The 19,691-nt window shown below is 38.1% G+C and overlaps 1 protein-coding gene and 1 long non-coding RNA gene across 2 annotated transcripts; one reads left to right on the top strand and one right to left on the bottom strand.

Moving 5' to 3' along the window:
- The first annotated feature begins 1,558 nt into the window (after positions 1-1,558).
- Positions 1,559-3,296, top strand: LOC113283740. The gene is made up of 2 exons (XR_003327615.1): positions 1,559-1,704; positions 2,816-3,296. It is a non-coding gene; the product is annotated as an uncharacterized LOC113283740 (long non-coding RNA).
- Positions 3,297-7,552: 4,256 nt separating this feature from the next.
- Positions 7,553-12,317, bottom strand: LOC113283737. Its single transcript, XM_026533076.1, has 8 exons — positions 12,176-12,317; positions 10,341-11,836; positions 10,076-10,245; positions 9,701-10,000; positions 9,524-9,610; positions 9,090-9,161; positions 8,498-9,001; positions 7,553-8,188 (listed from the first exon to the last, which is right to left on the bottom strand). Exons 2-8 carry the CDS (start codon positions 11,818-11,820, stop codon positions 7,658-7,660), a joined length of 3,144 nt encoding a protein of 1,047 aa, XP_026388861.1. The 5' UTR covers positions 11,821-11,836; positions 12,176-12,317; the 3' UTR covers positions 7,553-7,657.
- Between the last annotated feature and the right edge of the window lie 7,374 nt (positions 12,318-19,691).

Below are 19,691 nucleotides of genomic sequence, written 5' to 3'. Positions count from 1 at the left end.
AACTGTTTCCCTTTCCCAATATGTGAGTCTTATTTCCTTGTGTTTAAGGAACTTTAGCATGTGCAGAACTGTATTGTGTTTGTTGTGAATATTTATACATGTGCTTGAGCGTTGGTTTGCATTACAATTTCAGATTATGGACGAGGAGATTGAAGCAGATAGAGCTAATTATCAGCTTCAAATGATGAGATGCTTGAGAGAGGTTAATGCCGACAACAACACTGCTGGGTGGTACGTTATCTTGTTTCCTATTTGAGGTGAAATTCGTGCTTGGAAGTTGGAACATGGTACAACATGCTAGCATGTGTGCAGTTCGCTGCTGGACTATATGTTTGTTTACATATTAGGATATGAGTATCCAAATTTTATTACCTAGATCACATAAAACCAATCTGGGTTCTATTATTTGCATATCCTTATTGTTCTCCTTATTTACTATCGTTTTCCTTTTCTTTTTCATATAGAGCTCTATCTAAACTCTTGTAAATATGGTTGTGAATCTCTAATATTATTTTAAAGTTTATCCATAGCACTCTGGTTTTATTCGCATTGCAGTACTGGCCCTTGGGATACGGATAGGCTGCCCAGTATATCTTTTCATGAATAATATTGACACTCATAGATGTAATGTTAGACTGTTGAACCGATTGTGACCTTGAAATTATAAGATTAAAGTTTTTTCTTGTGTACTTAGATTTTATCTATTTGAACTTCAGTAACATTGTTAAAAGCTTGATCATACCTTATACAGAAAGCTATTTTGTTTCCTGTTTTGCCGACTGTGTTTATGTTTGTGCACCCACTAAACTTGATTAAGAGGAACTACATGAAATTCATTTTAATGGAATTGTATTAAGAAAAGGGCAAACTTCTCAGTTTTTTTTTTGTTCCGTACTTCTTCCGTAGGGATGCACGCAAAGTGGATATTTTTTTATTCTTCCAAAGGTATCATCTTGCTTGCTGGGAAATTTTTAACCCCAATGGTGTCCCAGGTCGGCTATGTTTAGTTCACGCATCATTAAGGTTTAAAGATAACTGTTGAATGATCTGGAATATCAGCCGAAAATGGTAGAATTTCCCATATCATTCCATTTAGCCTCTGGCAATACCGATGTATATATTATAGTCATTGTATTCTTATTTTTGGTCTTCTGTAGTTTGTCCGTCTAAATTTTGCATTGATTGATTTGCTGTTTATATTGTTACTATCATTAGAAAAATGTTTCGCTATTATTATACTCCAAGTAATTATGTCTCAATGATGTAGGTCAGACTCTCTGTGCCTTGTTTTAAAAGAGTTGCTAACTGCTATTTTTTCCTCCCCAACGAGGAGAACATAAAACGATGTGTTTGTGTCCTATATGATCCAGCAATGTCCAATCAAGGTGTTTTAGCTCTCAAGGCTATGAAGCTCACATATTCTTTCATGGAACGTCTATCCAGTGTGACTATGACCTTCTTCAATTATCGACCAAACAATTTACGGAATGAAATGTGGAGTTTCTGATTGAATGTATGGACAGGGCCTGTCAATGGAGCAGCAGAAGGTAAATCTTCTGTTCTCCTTGCACTTTATGAATTCATTGTTTTCATACACGATATTGGTATAACATACTGTCTTTTGTTTTTTCTTGACTTCCAATTCTACTACCGACACCTTTCACGTCAGCAAGCGCAACAGCAGACATGGCTTTAAAAGAGAAGGTAACTTGTTGGCATTTATACCGGGCCTTAATTTATTTATATTTCTACGTATTGATAATGAGAACTTCAGTGTCAAGGCTGCTGCATCAAGGTCTTTCATTTGGTTGTGCCACCAATTTCTTGTGTGGTCGGTTATCAATTGGTTAAAAAGACATTACTTGACTTAAGAGCTAGTTTAACCTTACTTTCCTATCATGTGCACAACCAATTAGGTCTTGGCTTGTTGAAACTGACACAGATGACCGACTTTAGATACAACAACGGTCTGGCCTTATCTTTTTATGAAAAGAGAGAAACATCCCAAGTTTCAAAACTTTTGCTTCAAGGTTTAAAAATTTGGGTTGGTCCACAAATCTATTCCAAGTCCCTTATCATCTTTGCTCTATAAGATAGGGAGCATGTGTACTGGCCTACTTGGTAACAAGTCATAGTTGGCTTCAGTTTGTGTTAGCTGAATACATGAAGGGCTGTTTGTGCGGGTAGGGTACATATTATTTAGCTATAACCGAAGTATCCAATATTATTTTTATTTCATAGAAGCAAAGCTAACTTTCATTACAAGCCATGATAAATTTGTCAGTGACAAAAGCTGATGGAAGTACGGTATTATTTATATAAGTACATACTGTTGGACTTTTTGTGTTTTGCGCAACAAATTCCATATGGTTAAAGTAATCCTTGTTTAGATTAAGTTAAATCGGATTAGTCTTAATCCACATTAAGACATGTTATGATATTAATCATGCATTAAAGACTAGTTTAAGGTTAAAGCTTAGCATGACATGTCAACTAGCTTGACATGTTATATGAGGTGTCCAATGTAGCCATGAGGTATCCTCCAACTTACGATGGAAAGGTTGGAGTGACATGTGGCAAGCATAATTAGGACTCTCTTTTAGCCTCACAAGTTTTCTTTATAAAGCAAATCAGTTTTCATCCATCATTAAATAATTTGAGGAAATATAAGTTGATAATAAGTCATGAAGTTTAAGTGTCTTGCGTGTTCTATTTCCTTGTACTACAACCTGTTTTTGTATGAATTATATGTAGTGTGGTGCTGTTTTCAGCGAGTTGTTGAGTATGCTAATACTAGTTTCTGGTCTAATTTCAGCATGAGCTTATAAGTTGTTTAGCGGTAAAGCATAAAGATTAAGGAGCTGAAATTCCAACACATACTTCCATCCCAAATTAAGAAAATACAGTGCAGGGCTATAACTACAGTTGTTAGTTAGAGTGTTGTCCAGTCTAATATGCTTCGTGCGTCTTATTTTAATATAAGTATGACATCACATTTATGTATCTTCAGGGCCGAGAACACTTTGTAAGCTGGGTTTTTTGAACTGCTATATTGAATTTTCCAGGGGTGCTTGTTTCCAGAGCTTCAGCAGATAGACATTATATCTCACCAAGGGGCACTGCAAGAAATTGTGTTGGTTGAAACTTTTGTTTAGTGTGTCTAATAGAATGAACCTTTTTATGGGGAGTACTTTTGTTAAGACGAAAACCTTCTTTTCCTTTCAAAATGTAGTCACAGTAGGGTGAAGTTATGCTTACCTCACTACGGTAAATGGTAAGATAATTCGTTACACGAACAGACTTTCTGGTGAATTCTTCCACCAAACCGTGCACAGCTGATGCACATTTTTTTCTGTTTTTTGTATTCATCTTAATTCAGTTAGACGATTGAGGTTTTTCTATGGCTGCGTCTCTATGGGTAATTTGCTACATCTTTTTCACGCTTCTTCCTTGCATTTTTTCTCCATTTTCCTGTGAAAATGAAAGTTTGATGGAAACAACGATTCATAACTTCAACTATAATCTCCATTCTTCACAAAATCGATTTGTTGGTTTCTTCTTTTACCACAAAAACAACACCATAAACCCTAACTTTTTCACTCTGCAAAGAAGAAATCAGAAGCTGAATCGGTAAAATGTCAAGGATTCCGGAAGAGATCAGTTAAATCACTACTTAAGTTTAAGTGTGTTTCCAAGAAATTGTATGCCCTAATCTCTACCTCTGATTTTGTTAAATTGCATCTTCATTTTACCACCCACACAAAAAACCCCATTCCCATTCTTGAAACATCTTCTCGTGAGAATAGATTTTACTCCATTGGTTATGATTCATTAGAATTCTGCTGCTGTTGAAATCGATTTCCTATTCAAATCTTCTTCACATTATGTTATTAGAATGATTGGATCATGTTATGGTTTAGTTTGTATATGGCTATTTGAAAATTGTGGTGATAGGGAGTTTCTTTGTCTTTGGAATCCAGACACGAGCGAATATAAAAAAAATACCTGAAATATGGATTGAAAATAATGGAATAAGAGTTAAGATGTTTCCATTAATACATGCTTTGGATTATGATCATAAGACTGATGATTACAAGTTGACAGTAGGTGTAGCAGCTCCTCGAAGCAAGGATATAGTTTTCCAATTCTATTCGTTAGCATCAAATTCATGGAAACCTGGGCCAACTGTATCTTATTCGTTTAGTTATTGTTCGCAACACCATGGAGTGCTTGTTAATGAATACCATCATTGGGTAGTGCTGGCTCAACGTAAGTTTTTCTTACTCTCCTTGGATGTCGGTGACGAGAGTTTCAAAGAAATGCAACTGCCAAAAGAACTTTTCGAGAAGAGTCGTGAGGATGATATTATAATTCTTGGAGTGTTGGAAGGATGCTTTTGCGTACTTGACAGCTCATACGTTAATGGTGTTAAGATTAATGTTGAAGTATGGGAGATGCTGGATTATGGAGTTCATGAATCTTGGACTAGGCGCTATATCATTACTCACGAGAGCATTATCAGGGGACATATTTTAGATTTATTTGTTTTGTGGTCTTTTGAGAAGGGTAAAATTCTATTCAAGAATTTGGGTGGATTAGTTGGGTATGACCCAGAACATGGAGGTGCCAGAAAACTAAGTAACAATCGTAGTTTCGGCAGGACTACCGGGAATGATCTGAAATATCAGTCTCGAATGGTAGAATTTCCTATACCATTCCATTTAGCCTCTGGCAATACCGATATATATATATATATATATATTACAGTCATTCTATGCTTCACTTTATTTTAGGTCTTCCTTAAATTTTGCATTAATTGATTTGCTGTTTATATTGTTGTTGTCATTAGAAAAACGTATACACTTATTGTTTTCGGTATTATTATAATTGGTGATTGAATGGACATCCAAGTAACTATGTCTCAATGATGTAGGTCAAACTCTGTGAGCCTTGTTTAATTTGTTTAAAAGGGTTACTAACTGCTATTTTTCCCCTCCCCAACCAGGAGAGCATAAAAACGATGTGTTTGTGTCGTATATGATCCAGCAAGGTACAATCAAGGCGTTCTAGCTCTCAAGGCTATGGAGCTCGCAGATTCTTTTGTGAAACGTCTATGCAGTTTGACTCTAACTGGTCTGCAATTTATGGAAAGAAATATTGAGGATCTGATTGAATGCATGGACGGCCTGTCAGTGGAGCAGCAAAAGGTAAATTTTCTGTTCTCCTTGTACTTTATGAATTCATCGTTTTCATACACGATACTGGTATAACATATTATCTTTTGTTTTTCCTGTAGTTCCAATTCTACTAGGGAAACCTTTCACGACAGCAAGCGCCACAGCAGGCATGGCTTCAAAAGAGAAGGTAACTTGTTGACAATAAGAATTTCAGTTTCAAGGATGCTGCATCAAGGTCTGTAATCTGGTTCTGCCACCAATTTCTTATGTGGTTGGTTGTCAATTGGTTATATCATGTGCACACCCAGTTAGATCTTGGCATTTTGAAACTGACACAGATGACAGACTATAGATACAACCACGATTTGGCCTAATATTTCTTGATGAAAAGAGAGAAACAACCTAAGTTTCAAAACTTCTACTTCGAGGACTAAAAATATTGGTTGGTCCACAAATTTATTCGAAGAACACATGGAAGTGAGGATTTTCATCATCTTTGCCCTAAAAGATAGGGAGCATGTGGATAGTACTTGGATACAGTATAGTGCTATCACTACAGTCATTATTAGAGTGCTATCCAGTTCAATATGCTCCACCCTTCTTTTTGGGCAAAGACTACGAAAAATTGAAAATCTTAATTTCCATGTTGGAGACTTCAAAGAAACCTGTGGGACAACAGATTTTAAGACCTTGCTGCAGACAGAAGCCTTGAAACTTAGATAACTTTTCTTTTAATCGAGAGATAGGGCTGCACATGGGCGGGTATAAGCTAAAACCAACCTCGCACCCATAGGTTGCGGGTTTTTTTTTTAATAACCAACCCCGCACCCACAAACAGCGGGCCGCTGCGGGTTGGGCGGGTATGGGTATAAGTGGGTTTAACCCGACTATTTAACTGTCGTATATTTGCTGCCTAACTGTTTTTTAGCTACTCGTTATTTTTTCATTCTCTTTCTTTTTTGTTTGACACAACCCTCTCTTCCATCGTTCTTAATCAAGATAAATATTTGATCCAAAACTTGTAGAATCTGTGCGTAGCTCTCTCAACTGTTTTGTCATATTGCTAATCACCATCTTCTCTGTTTCAGCAAAACTTCTCAAACCAATAAAGGGATGGATATGCGTGGTTCAAGGTTCATTGGTTTCGCTCTGTGCACGTGAATAAGTCCTAATAAATCAAACTCCACGTGAACGTCCAAGGCACGATCTGTACTGTATAACTTAGGTAAAAAAGAAAAGGGTGTTCACGTCGGTTCTTTTTGTCAATGCAAAACATATTAAATTAATTAAATAACTCTGAAAGTGAATGAGAGTTTATTAGGATTAGGGTTTCATAATGGATCGGACGGCTAGGATTAATTTTATCTAAAGATATATATTTTACGGGTTTTTCGGGCGGGTATGGGCGGGTATGAGATAAAACCAACCTCGCACCCACGGACAGCGGGTATTTTTTTTCATAACCAACCCCGCACCCACAATGGACGGGTATGGACTAAAAACCCACGGGTTTAGCGGGTACGGGTGGGTATGGGTATTGTGGGCGGGTCTTGTGCAGCCCGAGAGATGATATGAAATTGTGCTTGTATAGTCCGTGCTTGACCGATATGTTTACTTTTTCAGTTTCCTGTAAGATATAATCCTTTTGATGTTCTTGGTCACACGTATCCTCGGTGTTCTCTATCTGATGGAAAATATACTGAATCCGAGTTTTTGTTTGATTTTTTTTAGACATTTCTTAGTGTTCATGTATGACCTATTTTAACATAAGTATATGGCATCTGTTTTACCGCATTTTTTTATCTTCAGGGCCGAGAACACTGTGTAACCTGGGTTTCTTAAACTGCTATATTGAATTTTCCAGGGTTGCTGGCAATCTCATGAAAGAGCACTGCAAGAAAAATATTGATTTGGGAACTGCAGAGCTAGTTTGAAATTTCTGTTTAATCTGTCTAATAGAATGCAGATTATCATCACATTATTTGCAGACAATTTGTGGAGTTCTGCAAGAGATTGTGTACTTGAAGATGTTTTCTATCGATGCAGATTACATTTGATAATTCAACTGTTAGGTCTGCATTATTTTTATCAGAGTTCTGGTACATTGTTGGTATTTACGACACAAAAGGCCTTTTGTAGATAAAGTTGACCCCTGGCTAACCCTGTATCTGCCAAACTTTTTCAAGGTAAAGCAGGCCAGGCTGGACTAGTTATCACCAAAACCTGGCCGTGCCAGGCTGTTCAGCCCTGTTTGACCTCTCTAACTTGCTAGATTGTGTCATAACCAAGGTGGAGATGACAGTCGTTTATGGAGCTCTCTATTCTGTACCTGCTACATACACTTGGTCTCATAAGTTTTCTTGTCCAGACAAGTATAGAAATAAAACTTCTAAAATGGAACCCAGAGAACAACACTTGCGATTACTCTACATGCTAGTTAGTTACAGGAAATGAAAAAACAATAATGACATGGATTACTGTCAACAAGGCTGAACACATGCTTTTGGCCAATTTATCAAGCCACCGATCATAATGTCTCCAAGCTTCCCATCTTCATCAAATAATTCCGCATCTCTGTCAAATATTTCTTTCACAATTACACTATAAACATGTTCCATCGGCGATTCAGCAGTGTTGATACTGCCAAAAGCGATGGTTCTTCTCTTAAAGTTCCGTATGAAACATGAATTAGCAGGCAAGTTGAACTCAACACATGCTTTTGGCCAATTAATCACGCCACCAATCATAACATCTCCAAGCTTCCCATCTTCATCAAATAATTCTGCGTCTCTGTCAAATACTTCTTCGAAAACTAAACTATAGACATTTTCCATAGGTGGATCAGCAGTGTTGATACTGCCTAATGCAATGGTTTTTCCTTTGAAGTTTTTTATGAAACATGACATAGCAGGCAAGTTGGATGCAGGGGGTGCCAAACATGAACGAGTAGGCAAGTTGAACACATCAGGAACGAAACGTGAACGAGCAGGCGAGTTGGACGCTTCAAGTGCCTACATCAACCAAACCAAGAAAGTATATTCAGTAGCACAAACTACATAATTGTATGCTGGCATGTTTATATACGCAGAGAGATGAGTGAAAGGTCAATAAATAATTGGTCACTTGGTACTTCTTATTTCGTTGTTTCAGGGGAAGTTCAACTAGATAACGAGTTTTGGTGTCTGCAACTCCAGCAAACAACTTGACAAAAGCAATCATTTTACCTTAGGAATTAGCATAACAAGAGTAGTTTCTACTTTCTAGTGCAGAATTGAAGTCCGAATGTAAATTCAATGTGTAAGCATCACATAAATTTTTACCTGAGATGCAAATTGATTTGATGGTGTAGACATACGATTTTGTGTATGTGGCGCAGATTGATTTGATGGTGTAGGAGTACGAATTTGTGTCTGAGGCGCATATTGATTTGATGGTGTAGAAGTACGATTTTGTGAGTATGGCGCAGATTGATTTGACAGTGCAGAAGTACGATTTTGTGTATGGGCCACAGATTGATTAGATTGTATAGAGGTATGATTTGGTGTGTGTACTCCAAGTTGTGTTCGGAGTACATGGATATCAGACTGCAAACTCGTGTTTTCTTGCTGTACTCTGCGAAGAATCTCTGAACTTGCAGCCATAGAAGTATGATTTGGTGTGTGTACTCCAAGTTGTGTTCGGAGTACATGGATATCAGACTGCAAACTCTTGTTTTCTTGCTGTACTCTGCGAAGAATCTCTGAACTTGCGGCCAAAGTACGTATCTTAGTCCGTGAAACACCTGCTCCCATACCTTTTATAAAACTGGAATCACGTCCATATACCTAAGAAAGAAAGAGTTGTTTAAGGCATTTCACCAGTAGAGAAGATTGAAGTCTACAAAAGAAATACTAAAGTTTTTGTTTCACTAACCAATGCGACAGCATCGTGGTCGATATCCTTTTGACCGTCTGGATTAGCTTCTACAAGCTCTTTAACCAATTTCTGCAAGGACAAAGTAATTCAGACAGACATAACTGCATAAACTAAAAACTAAGAGACTCCAAATGGGTATGCTAAAGCTATCAGCAGTACAAATATACGCTAAACTCATATGGTATAAATTGCTAATTTTAGCTAAGAGGAGAATAAAGCAGCGCGAGGCGTTTAAAAGGGAGGACGGGTTATGAAACACAGCCAGACACACACTCAAAATATGGGCGAGAATTAAACTCTGCCTAAAGTGTAGACCCGGTTTCAATCACCGCCATCTACATATATTCAAAAAATTTAACCGCCCACCATCGTAATAATGTAGTGTGAATCGTATATTCCAATGGTATGACAAAGCAAATAACAAAACTTACCATTTTAGGATCATTTACAGTCTTAGAAACATGGGTATCAACAAATATCGCAGCTCTGTTAACTTCACCAGTTGGGCTCTCTTTTTCCTACATTAGGTGACAGAAAATGGCATTTTTCAGTGAAACAAAAGAGTAAGATAAAATCTGTAAATTATTGATGGAGTATAAAGCATTTACCATTTCGTATATTTTGCGATAAATTCCTGTCCTTCCACATTTTTGTATTAATTCAACAGCTTCGCAAGCTTTTTTACCAGCTGCACGACGTTTCCTATCCTCGTCAGTATTGCAGAAATCAACAAAACTTTCCCAATCTTCTCTCTTTGTAATCAAACGCCATGGAATATTTTTTTTTCTCTCAGCAATTGTCTTTTGTTCATCCAATTCTAAACGCAGATTATGCTTCCAATTTCTCCATGACATGCCAGCCCTTGACAGAACATTAGGCTTATAAATTTCAGGCACGGCATACATATGCTGCAAAAACAATCTCCATATCATGCACTGATCATAAAGATTTTAAGATAACTCAAACAAATTGAAATCACTCACAATAACATTTTTCCATATAGTGTCTTTGACGCTGTTTGGAACTTTTGTCCAAGACACAATCGCAGGACGACAACATGCTCGTACTATCTTTCCAATATACGTTGCGAATGCTACTGAGCCAACATCACAAGGCCGCCCATATTTGTCGAATTTAATTGGGATACGCCCATCTAGTAAATATAGTGTACAAAACATTACTACATAGTTATATACCAATATACAAAATGAACAATTAGTTACGAAGTTACGGCGTGCAAGTACTCACCTGATGGCACAGAGATGCTTCCTTGGCCATTATCTGTGCAGTTTGCGCTGTTAGACTCCCTATAAAGGTCAGTTACTTGTCCTCCAGCCATTTCACGGTTCCTTTTCCTTGACGAGCCTACAACGTGCTCAGAGTTGGTGGGTAACGATTGGTCATCCAAAATTTGCTTGTCACCATTTTCATCCGCATCAAGTATGTCAGCATCTTCATAACAGTTGAAGGGTAATGATTGGTCCTCTGCAAATTGCATTTCACCGTTTCCATCCGCATCAAGTATGTTAACATCTTCATCTCGTGTATCACCCCCAGTGTCAAGCATGTCAGCATCTTCATCTCTTATACCGCTCCTAGTATCAAGCGTGTCAGTATCTTCATCTCCATCATCGCTCCTAGCATCAAGCATGTCAGCAACAGCGTCGAGTCTTTCATCCTCTGGATCAGTCACAATTTCACTTGCTTTATTGCGGTCAGCAAATGCAGAAAATGGTCTAGTTGTTGACGACATCTGCTTCTCGAGAGCATCAGGGTTGAGTCTTGCATCCACTGTATCCGTCACAATATCTTTTGCCTTCTGGCGAATGACAAATGTAATGCGTGGTTTTATTGTTAACGACCTCTGCTTCACAAGAGCAACAGCATTGAGTCTTTCACCCACTACTGCATCAGTCCCTATTTCTTTTGCTCTTCTACTACCAATGACGGATGCAGAAAATGGTTTTGTTGCTGATGACCTCTGCTCCCCGAGAGCAACAACATTGACTCTTTCATTCACTGTGTCAGTCATAATTTCATTTGCCCTTGAGACATTGACGAATGGAATGCGTGCTTTTGTTGCTGACGACCTCTCGATAGCAACAGTGTCAAATCTTTCATCCACTGCATCAGTCCCAATTTCTTTTGCACTCCCGTGATTGAGTCCTTCATCCACTGCATCAGTCACAACTTCTTCTGCCCTTCGGTCATTGACGAATGCAGAACGTGATTTTGTTGCTGGCGGCGTCTGCTTCTCAAGACTAACAGCGTCCAGAGTTTCATCCACTGCATCAGCCACAATTCCTTTTGCTCTTCTGACATTGCCGACTGCAGAACGTAATTTTTTTGCTGACGATGTCTGCTTCTTGAGAGCAACAGCATTGATTCTTGCATCCACTGCAATGTTCACAATTTCGTTTGCCCAATTGTCATTTTCGATGGCAGCAAATGCTTTTGTTGTTGAAGACCTCAGCTTCTCAAGAGCAGCAGTGCTGGGTGGTCTTTCATCCACTGCATCAGTCACAATTTCATTTGCCCTACGGCCATCGAGTCCTTCATCCACTGCATCAGTCACAACTTCTTTTGCCTTTCGGCCGTTATTGACAGACCCAGCACGTGACTTCGCTGTTGACAGCCTCTTGTTCTGGGGAGCTTCTCGTCTTCTTTCTGTTGACGGCTTCTTCTGCTTCTGCTGAGCTTCTAGAAGTTCTAGTCTTTTCGACCTCATACTCAATTATTAGCTACTGTAAACAAAAATACACAAAACATCTGAAAAATCTGCAAACTACATATACTAAAAATTCAATCAAAACCCAGATGGAAGTGTCTAAATTTATAGCAAACCCCCAATTTTTATACCCTAGTTTCATTAACAAAATACAAAACCCCAAATAATTTCTAAGTTCAACACCACCATGAACACCAAATTTTAATAAACATACACTACAGGGAGAGATTCATTCAATTACAGCAATTTAGTTAAAACCCCTGAATCAATTTTCAGGAAAACTCCATTTTCTGAACTTCAGACATGACTAGATGACCAAATTTCTACAGAAGGAGTAGAGTTTTTGAAGGGTTACCTGATAATTTTTAGGATTTGATTACGAGTGTTGACAAGTTCTTCTTCAATTCCACAAATTTAATTTCTAGGTTTTGTATTTTGAGAACCTTTCCGACGGAGTATTTTTTTATGTCGGAAATTTTGTTTATGTGATATTTGGGGTTTTGTCGCAAGGGAGGGACACTTGTGAGTTGTGATAGAGTCAGTCAGATGTATTGATATGTCTGACTCACTAACGAGTATGACTGATTTTGACGAATTTGATAAATTTGTATCGTTTTGTTTTGGGAAAAGTGATATTTTAATAAAAATTTTCAAATTGACCGAATAAAAATATGATATTTCTTGAAATAGAGATAATTTGTTTTCGTTAACTAAACTAAATCATCAGAGTTAAACTTATTTGTATTTGACTCACTATATTTGAAGATTTATTTTACGCCCAATTCGAAAAAATATAATCAAATGTTGCAGTTATATAAAAGTGTTGAATTCAGTTAAATATGTGTCCAACGAGTTAGGTAGATTTGTACGTGACCCAGATACTTCCTAGTCATATGTAAGAGTCTGAGTTAGACAAATAGACATTAAAAATAAAAGGAAAAACAAATGATTTTTTTTTTGAGCAGAAAGGTTGAACTTGTATATAAAAAAAGAATCAGTCCATGACTGAGAGTTACAACAGAGATTACATTTTAGATTTTATACCTAGTGTATTCTACAGTCTATAATAACTTTCTAATGAGAAACTACGTCTCTAAAAGTATCAAATTTAAACCAATTCTCCACTGAACCCCATTTGAATATCGTTGCTTTGATCTCATTTATAATGGTACCTGTGGATCTTGGTCTCTTGCCTGCCATTGTTATCTTGTTTCTTTCATTCCAGATCTCCCAACAAATTGCAAACACTAAGAAAGGACATATTTTCCTTCCCTTGTTCCTTCCTCTTCTGAGTTTCCAAGCCTGTAACTGAGCTTTTATATCTCTTGCTTGAGTCCACCTTATATTGTAGCCATTTATGAAATAATTCCAAACCAGAGTTGAGAATGGACAGTTGATGTGTTTTTCAATTGAGTTGTAGTAAAAAGGTTCGTTGAGACTTGTGAAGGAAGATTTTTCTTTTTTAGACTTAATTTTTATAAATAAAAATATAGCAAACTCAAATAAAGTGATATCAAGATATTGGGAATAACCAAGACACTAGAATCCACTATTACACATGAATGAATGATGTCAAATATTTCATAACTCTAATTAGCCTTTTAATCCTTTATTTCTTAATTCACAAATAATCAAACATATTCTCAAAAATTAATTGTATCCCCTAAGCATAGATTATCTAAACAAAGCATAATCTATCTAATTGAATCACAACTAATGAAGAAAATTATGTAAACAATTAAAAAACTCTGCAAAAGCAGTGATTGAGTGAATTATAATTAAATATTAGAGAAAATGAAATAGTTACCCATTATTCATGTGTGAATAGCTTCATCCATTGTCTTGGTTACGCGAGAATTTAGCCTCTCATCATGTTGTTGGAAACACGCTCAAAAATCATTATTATTGCTCAAAGGGTGTTTACAAATGATGAAAATGGAGAAATAATTCAAAAACGGGTTTGTAACAATTATATTTGTTACAAACCAAAAAAAAACGATACAGAGGATGTGTCACTGTTACTGTTGTTGTAAGACCCACGGCTCTGTGTCGCAAACGCTGTAGCAAATAAGTCCGCTTCTGATGTACGACCCTCGGCTGTGAGTCGTTGTCACTGTTGGAAAACGACTGTCCTGGTAAGTCTGTTCTTCGTGTTCTACAACATCAGAAAAATATTCTCCGCAACTCGTCCAATCTCTTCTCTGTAGCTCTCTATTCTCTTCCCCAACTCTCCATCCCCCTCTATGAATCCCCAGATCCCCTTTTTATACCCAACGCATCACAAAATCTCGTCATTAACTCCAGCATAATCCTCATTTACTCCCTGCCATTATACGTACATTATTTCCTTTTGTTTCTCTGCATGTATGTGCTGGTGATTCTTCACGCGTTCTCTGTACGTCTGCATGCTGGTTTGTCGTTTGGTTAGATCAAGACTCGTTGTATCCACAAGCCAATCTTCCAAATATATGCAAATAAATCCTGAGAATCTCTACCATTTCTCTGTGCTCGGAAATTTCTTCTTTTTTGCACAAAACTCGTCATTACCAAGCCCGTTTGGAAGGACAGCTCATTCCTATACCACATTTCTGACAATATCTTGGCAAAATCTCTTCAGAATTGATCAGAGGAAATCCCGTAGTTTGCATGAAAGAATTCCCGCCAAAAAAAATCTTTCAAACCGAGAGGAAGAGGAGCCCCCTATCCTGAACTGGGGTGCGAATAGAAAATGCCATGAGGGGTGCCTTTGGTCAGATGCTTGGGTGTAAATATCCTTTGGGTACCCCTTATCATTTGGGTGCCCCTTATCCAACAATGCGAGTCCGAATAACATGTGTCCTCCGGTTGCTTTAGACAACTTTTCGAGCCGATTTTTCCACCAAAGTTTATTTTCCAAAAAATACCTACAAACACACAAAACACCATAATAAGGACGAAAATGAGTACTAACAATACGAAACATTGAGGACAAACATTGTTGTACACGAGTTTGCACTCAAGTATACTAAAATTCATATAAAGTGACGGAGCTCTACTCAGATAGTTTCTGGACATCATAACCGGAGTCAACCAATCACATGGAAAGATTAAGAAGATGGATAAAGAAAAAGATGGTTTAAAGTGAACGGTGTTTCCCATATCTGTCTGAAGGCCTCTGCCAGGATGAACCTATCCTAATGGACTGAGATACCGGTCAGACTAATATCAACACAACTGGCATATACAAGGGGACCAGCGGTCGATAATCCAAACTCTAGGTCAACACAACTGGCATATACAAGGTCACCAGCGGTCGACTTTATTGAATTTATTCCGGTTGGTCTGATGGTCTGGTCTTTTTTTTTTGGTATCTCAATCACCCTATTTCACCCTAGCAAAGGTAACAACTTGAATCGTGTGCCCCACCAAATCACATAAAAAATAAAAACAGAAGGATTAGGATTCAACGAGATATGGCGAAACTACCATGTTTTTTTTTTTTTAATTCTAACACCTGAGCTCTGTGCTTTTATGAATAGACTCTTTAGATGTTTCCATCTAATCAGATTGGTTCCTCAACTCCTACAACCAAGATGTTCCCATCCACTTAGATTGGTTAGTGCCAACCTTAATAAGCATAAATTTCCAGGCTCTGGAGTTTATTTATTGCAACTAAAAGCTAAAAAGTTTCTTCCCCACCCCCAAACTTAAATCTAACATCGTCCTCAATGTTTCTAATGAAAGAGAAATACCAAAAAGTAAAGTAACACGAGGAATCAGTAAAGAGAGAAGTCGGAAAGATAGTACCTGGGTGAAGAGAGAAATCAAAATCTAATATACAACATACAATCGCCTAGATGGTCAATCAAGGGTAAACAGGGTTCTCCATAGGGACCTCCTCAATATCACCTGTAGGAAAGGGCTCTAAAAATGGTTTCAATCTCTGACCGTTAACCTTCGAAGAACTACTACCATCCAGTGTCTCGATTTCAACAGCTCCATGAGGAAAGACAGTGCGAACAATAAAAGGACCCATCCACCGAGAACGTAACTTCCCAGGGAAAAGATGCAAGTGGGTATCATACAGAAGAACTTTTTGACCTGGAGAAAATGACTTCCGTAAAATATTTCTATCATGCACAAGTTTCATTTTGTTTTTATACTCCTTCGCACTATCGTAAGCATCTATACGAATCTCGTTCAACTCATTGAGATGGAGTTTCCTATGGGCTCCTGCCTTGTCAAGTGAAAAGTTTAGTTGCTTAACAGCCCAATAAGCTCTATGTTCTAACTCAACAGGTAAATGACATGCCTTGCCATACACAATCCGATAAGGCGACATTCCAATGGGGGTCTTAAACGCAGTACGGTAAGCCCATAAGGCATCAGTAAGCCTAGACGACCAGTCTTTCCGATTAGGATTAACTGTTTTCTCTAATATACGTTTTATCTCCCTATTGGAAACCTCAACCTGACCACTAGTCTGTGGATGATATGGGGTAGCTATCTTATGTGTAATACCATATTTCTTCATCAAAAGCTTAAAAGTTCCATTACAAAAGTGAGACCCCATCACTAATTATAGCTCGCGGTGTACCAAAACGTGTAAGTATATTATTTTTCAAGAACTCAATCACAACCCTATGGTCATTGGTTTTACACGCAACCGCCTCAATCCACTTAGAGACATAGTCTACAGCGACAAGGATGTATAAGTTACCAAAAGAATTATGAAACAAACCCATAAAGTCAATACCCCACACATCAAAGACCTCAACAACTAAAATAGGGTTCAAGGGCATCATGTTTCTACGGGATATGGTTCCTAATTTCTGGCAACGTTTACAAGTCACACAGTAACTGTGGGAGTCTTTAAACAACGAAGGCCAATAGAATCCACACTACAATATCTTAGCAGCAGTTTTCTTAGCACTAAAGTGACCTCCACAAGCATGATCATGACAAAAGGAAATAATACTGGACTGGTCACTCTCAGGTATACATCTCCTAATAATCTGGTCTGGACAATACTTCAATAAATAAGGATCATCCCAAAAGAAGTGCTTAACCTCAGCTAAAAACCTAGAATGATCTTGTTTACCCCAATGTTGGGGCATTCGACCAGTAACAAGATAATTCACTATATTCGCATACCAAGGTGCTTGGGTAACAAAGAACAGTTGTTCATCAGGAAAGCTATCCCTTATAGGAAGGGATTCATCATGGGAATCAACAACTAGCCTAGACAAGTGGTCTGCTACTACATTTTCGGCACCCTTTTTGTCTCTAATGTCTGGAGAAAAATCTTGCAACAAAAGTATCCACCTAATCAATCTAGGTTTCGTATCCTTCTTAGACAAAAGATATTTCAAAGCAGCATGATCAGTATATATGACGATCTTAGAACCTAAGAGATAGGGTCTAAACTTGTCTAAAGCAAGCACTATGGCTACCAGTTCCTTCTCGGTAGTGGTATAGTTCAACTGGGCATCATTCAGAGTTTTGCTAGCATAGTAAATCACATGAAGTAATTTGTTTTCTCGCTGACCTAGCACAACACCAATAGCATAATCTGAAGCATCACACATGATCTCAAAGGGTAGGTTCCAGTTGGGTGCTTGGACTATGGGGGCGGTAGTGAGTAAAGTCTTAAGCTTCTCGAAAGCCTCTAAACAAGCATCATCAAAGACAAACTTAACATCTTTCGCAAGCAAATTGCAAAGAGGTCTAGAAATCAAGCTAAAGTCCTTAATGAATCGACGATAAAAACCAGCATGCCCTAAGAATGACCTAATATCTCTTACGGTTTTTGGGACCGGTAAAGTTTTAATAAGGTCAACTTTGGCTCTATCTACCTCTATACCCTTCGAAGATACGATATTCCCTAAAAAAATTCCTGACCGAACCATGAAATGACATTTCTCCCAATTAAGCACTAGATTCTTTTCCTTACACCTAGTCAACACTAATGACAAATGATGCAAGCACCCATCGAAAGACGAACCAAACACTGAAAAATCATCCATAAAGACCTCTAAAAACTTTTCTGTCATATCGGAAAATATGCTCATCATGCAACGCTGAAAAGTTGCAGGGGCGTTACATAGCCCGAAAGGCATGCGTCTATACGCAAAGGTACATGTAAAAGTAGTTTTTTCTTGGTCTTCTGGGACAATAACAATCTGATTGTAGCCTGAGTAGTCATCTAGAAAACAGTAATGACTATGCCCGGTTAATCTCTCTAGCATTTGGTCGATAAAGGGAAGGGGAAAGTGGTCCTTCCTAGTGACCTTGTTCAATTTCCTATAGTCAATACAAACACGCCAACCCGTGTTCACTCGGGTCGGGATTAACTCATTGTTATCATTATGGACTACAGTAATACCAGATTTCTTGGGAACAACCTGAACAGGGCTGACCCACTTACTGTCTGAAATGGGGTAGATAATGCCTGCATCTAACAGCTTAAGAACCTCGGTTCGAACTACTTCTTTCATATTAGGGTTTAGTCTTCGTTGCATCTCCTTAGATGGTTTGGTATCTTCCTCTAAATAGATCTGATGCATACAAACAGTAGGACTTATACCCTTAATGTCAGCCATGGTCCACCCTAAAGCTTCCTTGTTGTTTTGAAGGACGGTCACTAGCCTACTTTCCTGATCACTATCCAAGTCGTAAGCAACAATCACAGGTAAAGTCTCAGACGGGCCTAAAAACACATACTTCAGGGTATCTGGCAATGGTTTTAGGTCCAACTTAGGAGGCTCTTCTAACGAATGAACTAGGGTAGACTTAGAAACTGGTAGTGGTTCGAACTTAGGTTTCCATCCATTACTAGTGTCTAACAAAGGGGTTGAATCTAACAAAGCATTCACCTCATTAATCACATTATCATCATCGAAATCAATCCCAAAGTGATCTAGGCATTTCTCTAACGGATCTTCTAAAAAAGTGTTTGGTAATGACTCCTCGACTAATGTTCCTATCATGTTTACCTCTTCTATGCTCGAGTCATCTAGTTCAGAGGGTAGCTTACTAATATGAAAGACGTTCAGCTCAATAGTCATATTACCAAAAGCCAAATTCATAATACCAGTTCGACAATTAATGATCGCATTGGATGTTGCTAAAAATGGGCGACCTAAAATCACTGGTATCTGGTTCTCTGGGTCAGGGACAGTTTTGGTATCTAGGATAATAAAATCCACTGGATAAATAAACTTGTCGACCTCAATAAGAACATTCTCGATCACACCACGAGGAATTTTAACGGACCTATCAGCTAACTGAAGTGTCATCTGGGTAGGTTTCATATCACCAAGTCCTAGCTTGAGGTACACATGGTATGGAAGTAAATTCACACTGGCTCCTAAGTCAAGCAAAGCTTTCTCAACACGGTATTTACCTATTGTGCAAGAAATGGTAAGGGACCCTGGGTCTTTATACTTAGGAGTAGCGGTATTCTGAATAATGGAACTCACGTGACTAGCTAGGAACGCTTTATTTTGGACACTAAGCTTAGGCTTTTGTGTACACAAGTCCTTAAGAAACTTGGCATAAGAGGGAATCTGCTTAATCGCATCCGACAATGGTAGGTTGATAGTTACCTCCTTAAAAACCTCCAATATATCATTAAAGTTGGACTCCCTCTTAGTTGGAACTAGCAGCTGGGGGAACGGGGCTCTGGGAACAAAGCCGGGCTCAACAGGACCCTCATTGGTCTCTTTAGAGACTCTATCAGTCTCCTCATTTTCTGGCTTAGAAGGGTGAACTACAACATGTTCACTATCAGGCATGGCAATCTTATTGTCAACTTTCTTTCCATTCCTAAGGGTTTTAATAGAGTTCACATGATTGTACGATTTCTCTGCTTTAGGATTGGGTTGAGTTTG

The sequence above is a fragment of the Papaver somniferum genome, chromosome 5, assembly GCF_003573695.1.
Source record: "Papaver somniferum cultivar HN1 chromosome 5, ASM357369v1, whole genome shotgun sequence".
Classification (NCBI taxonomy): Eukaryota; Viridiplantae; Streptophyta; class Magnoliopsida; order Ranunculales; family Papaveraceae; genus Papaver; species Papaver somniferum.
This window is presented reverse-complemented; position numbering and strand designations above follow the sequence as displayed.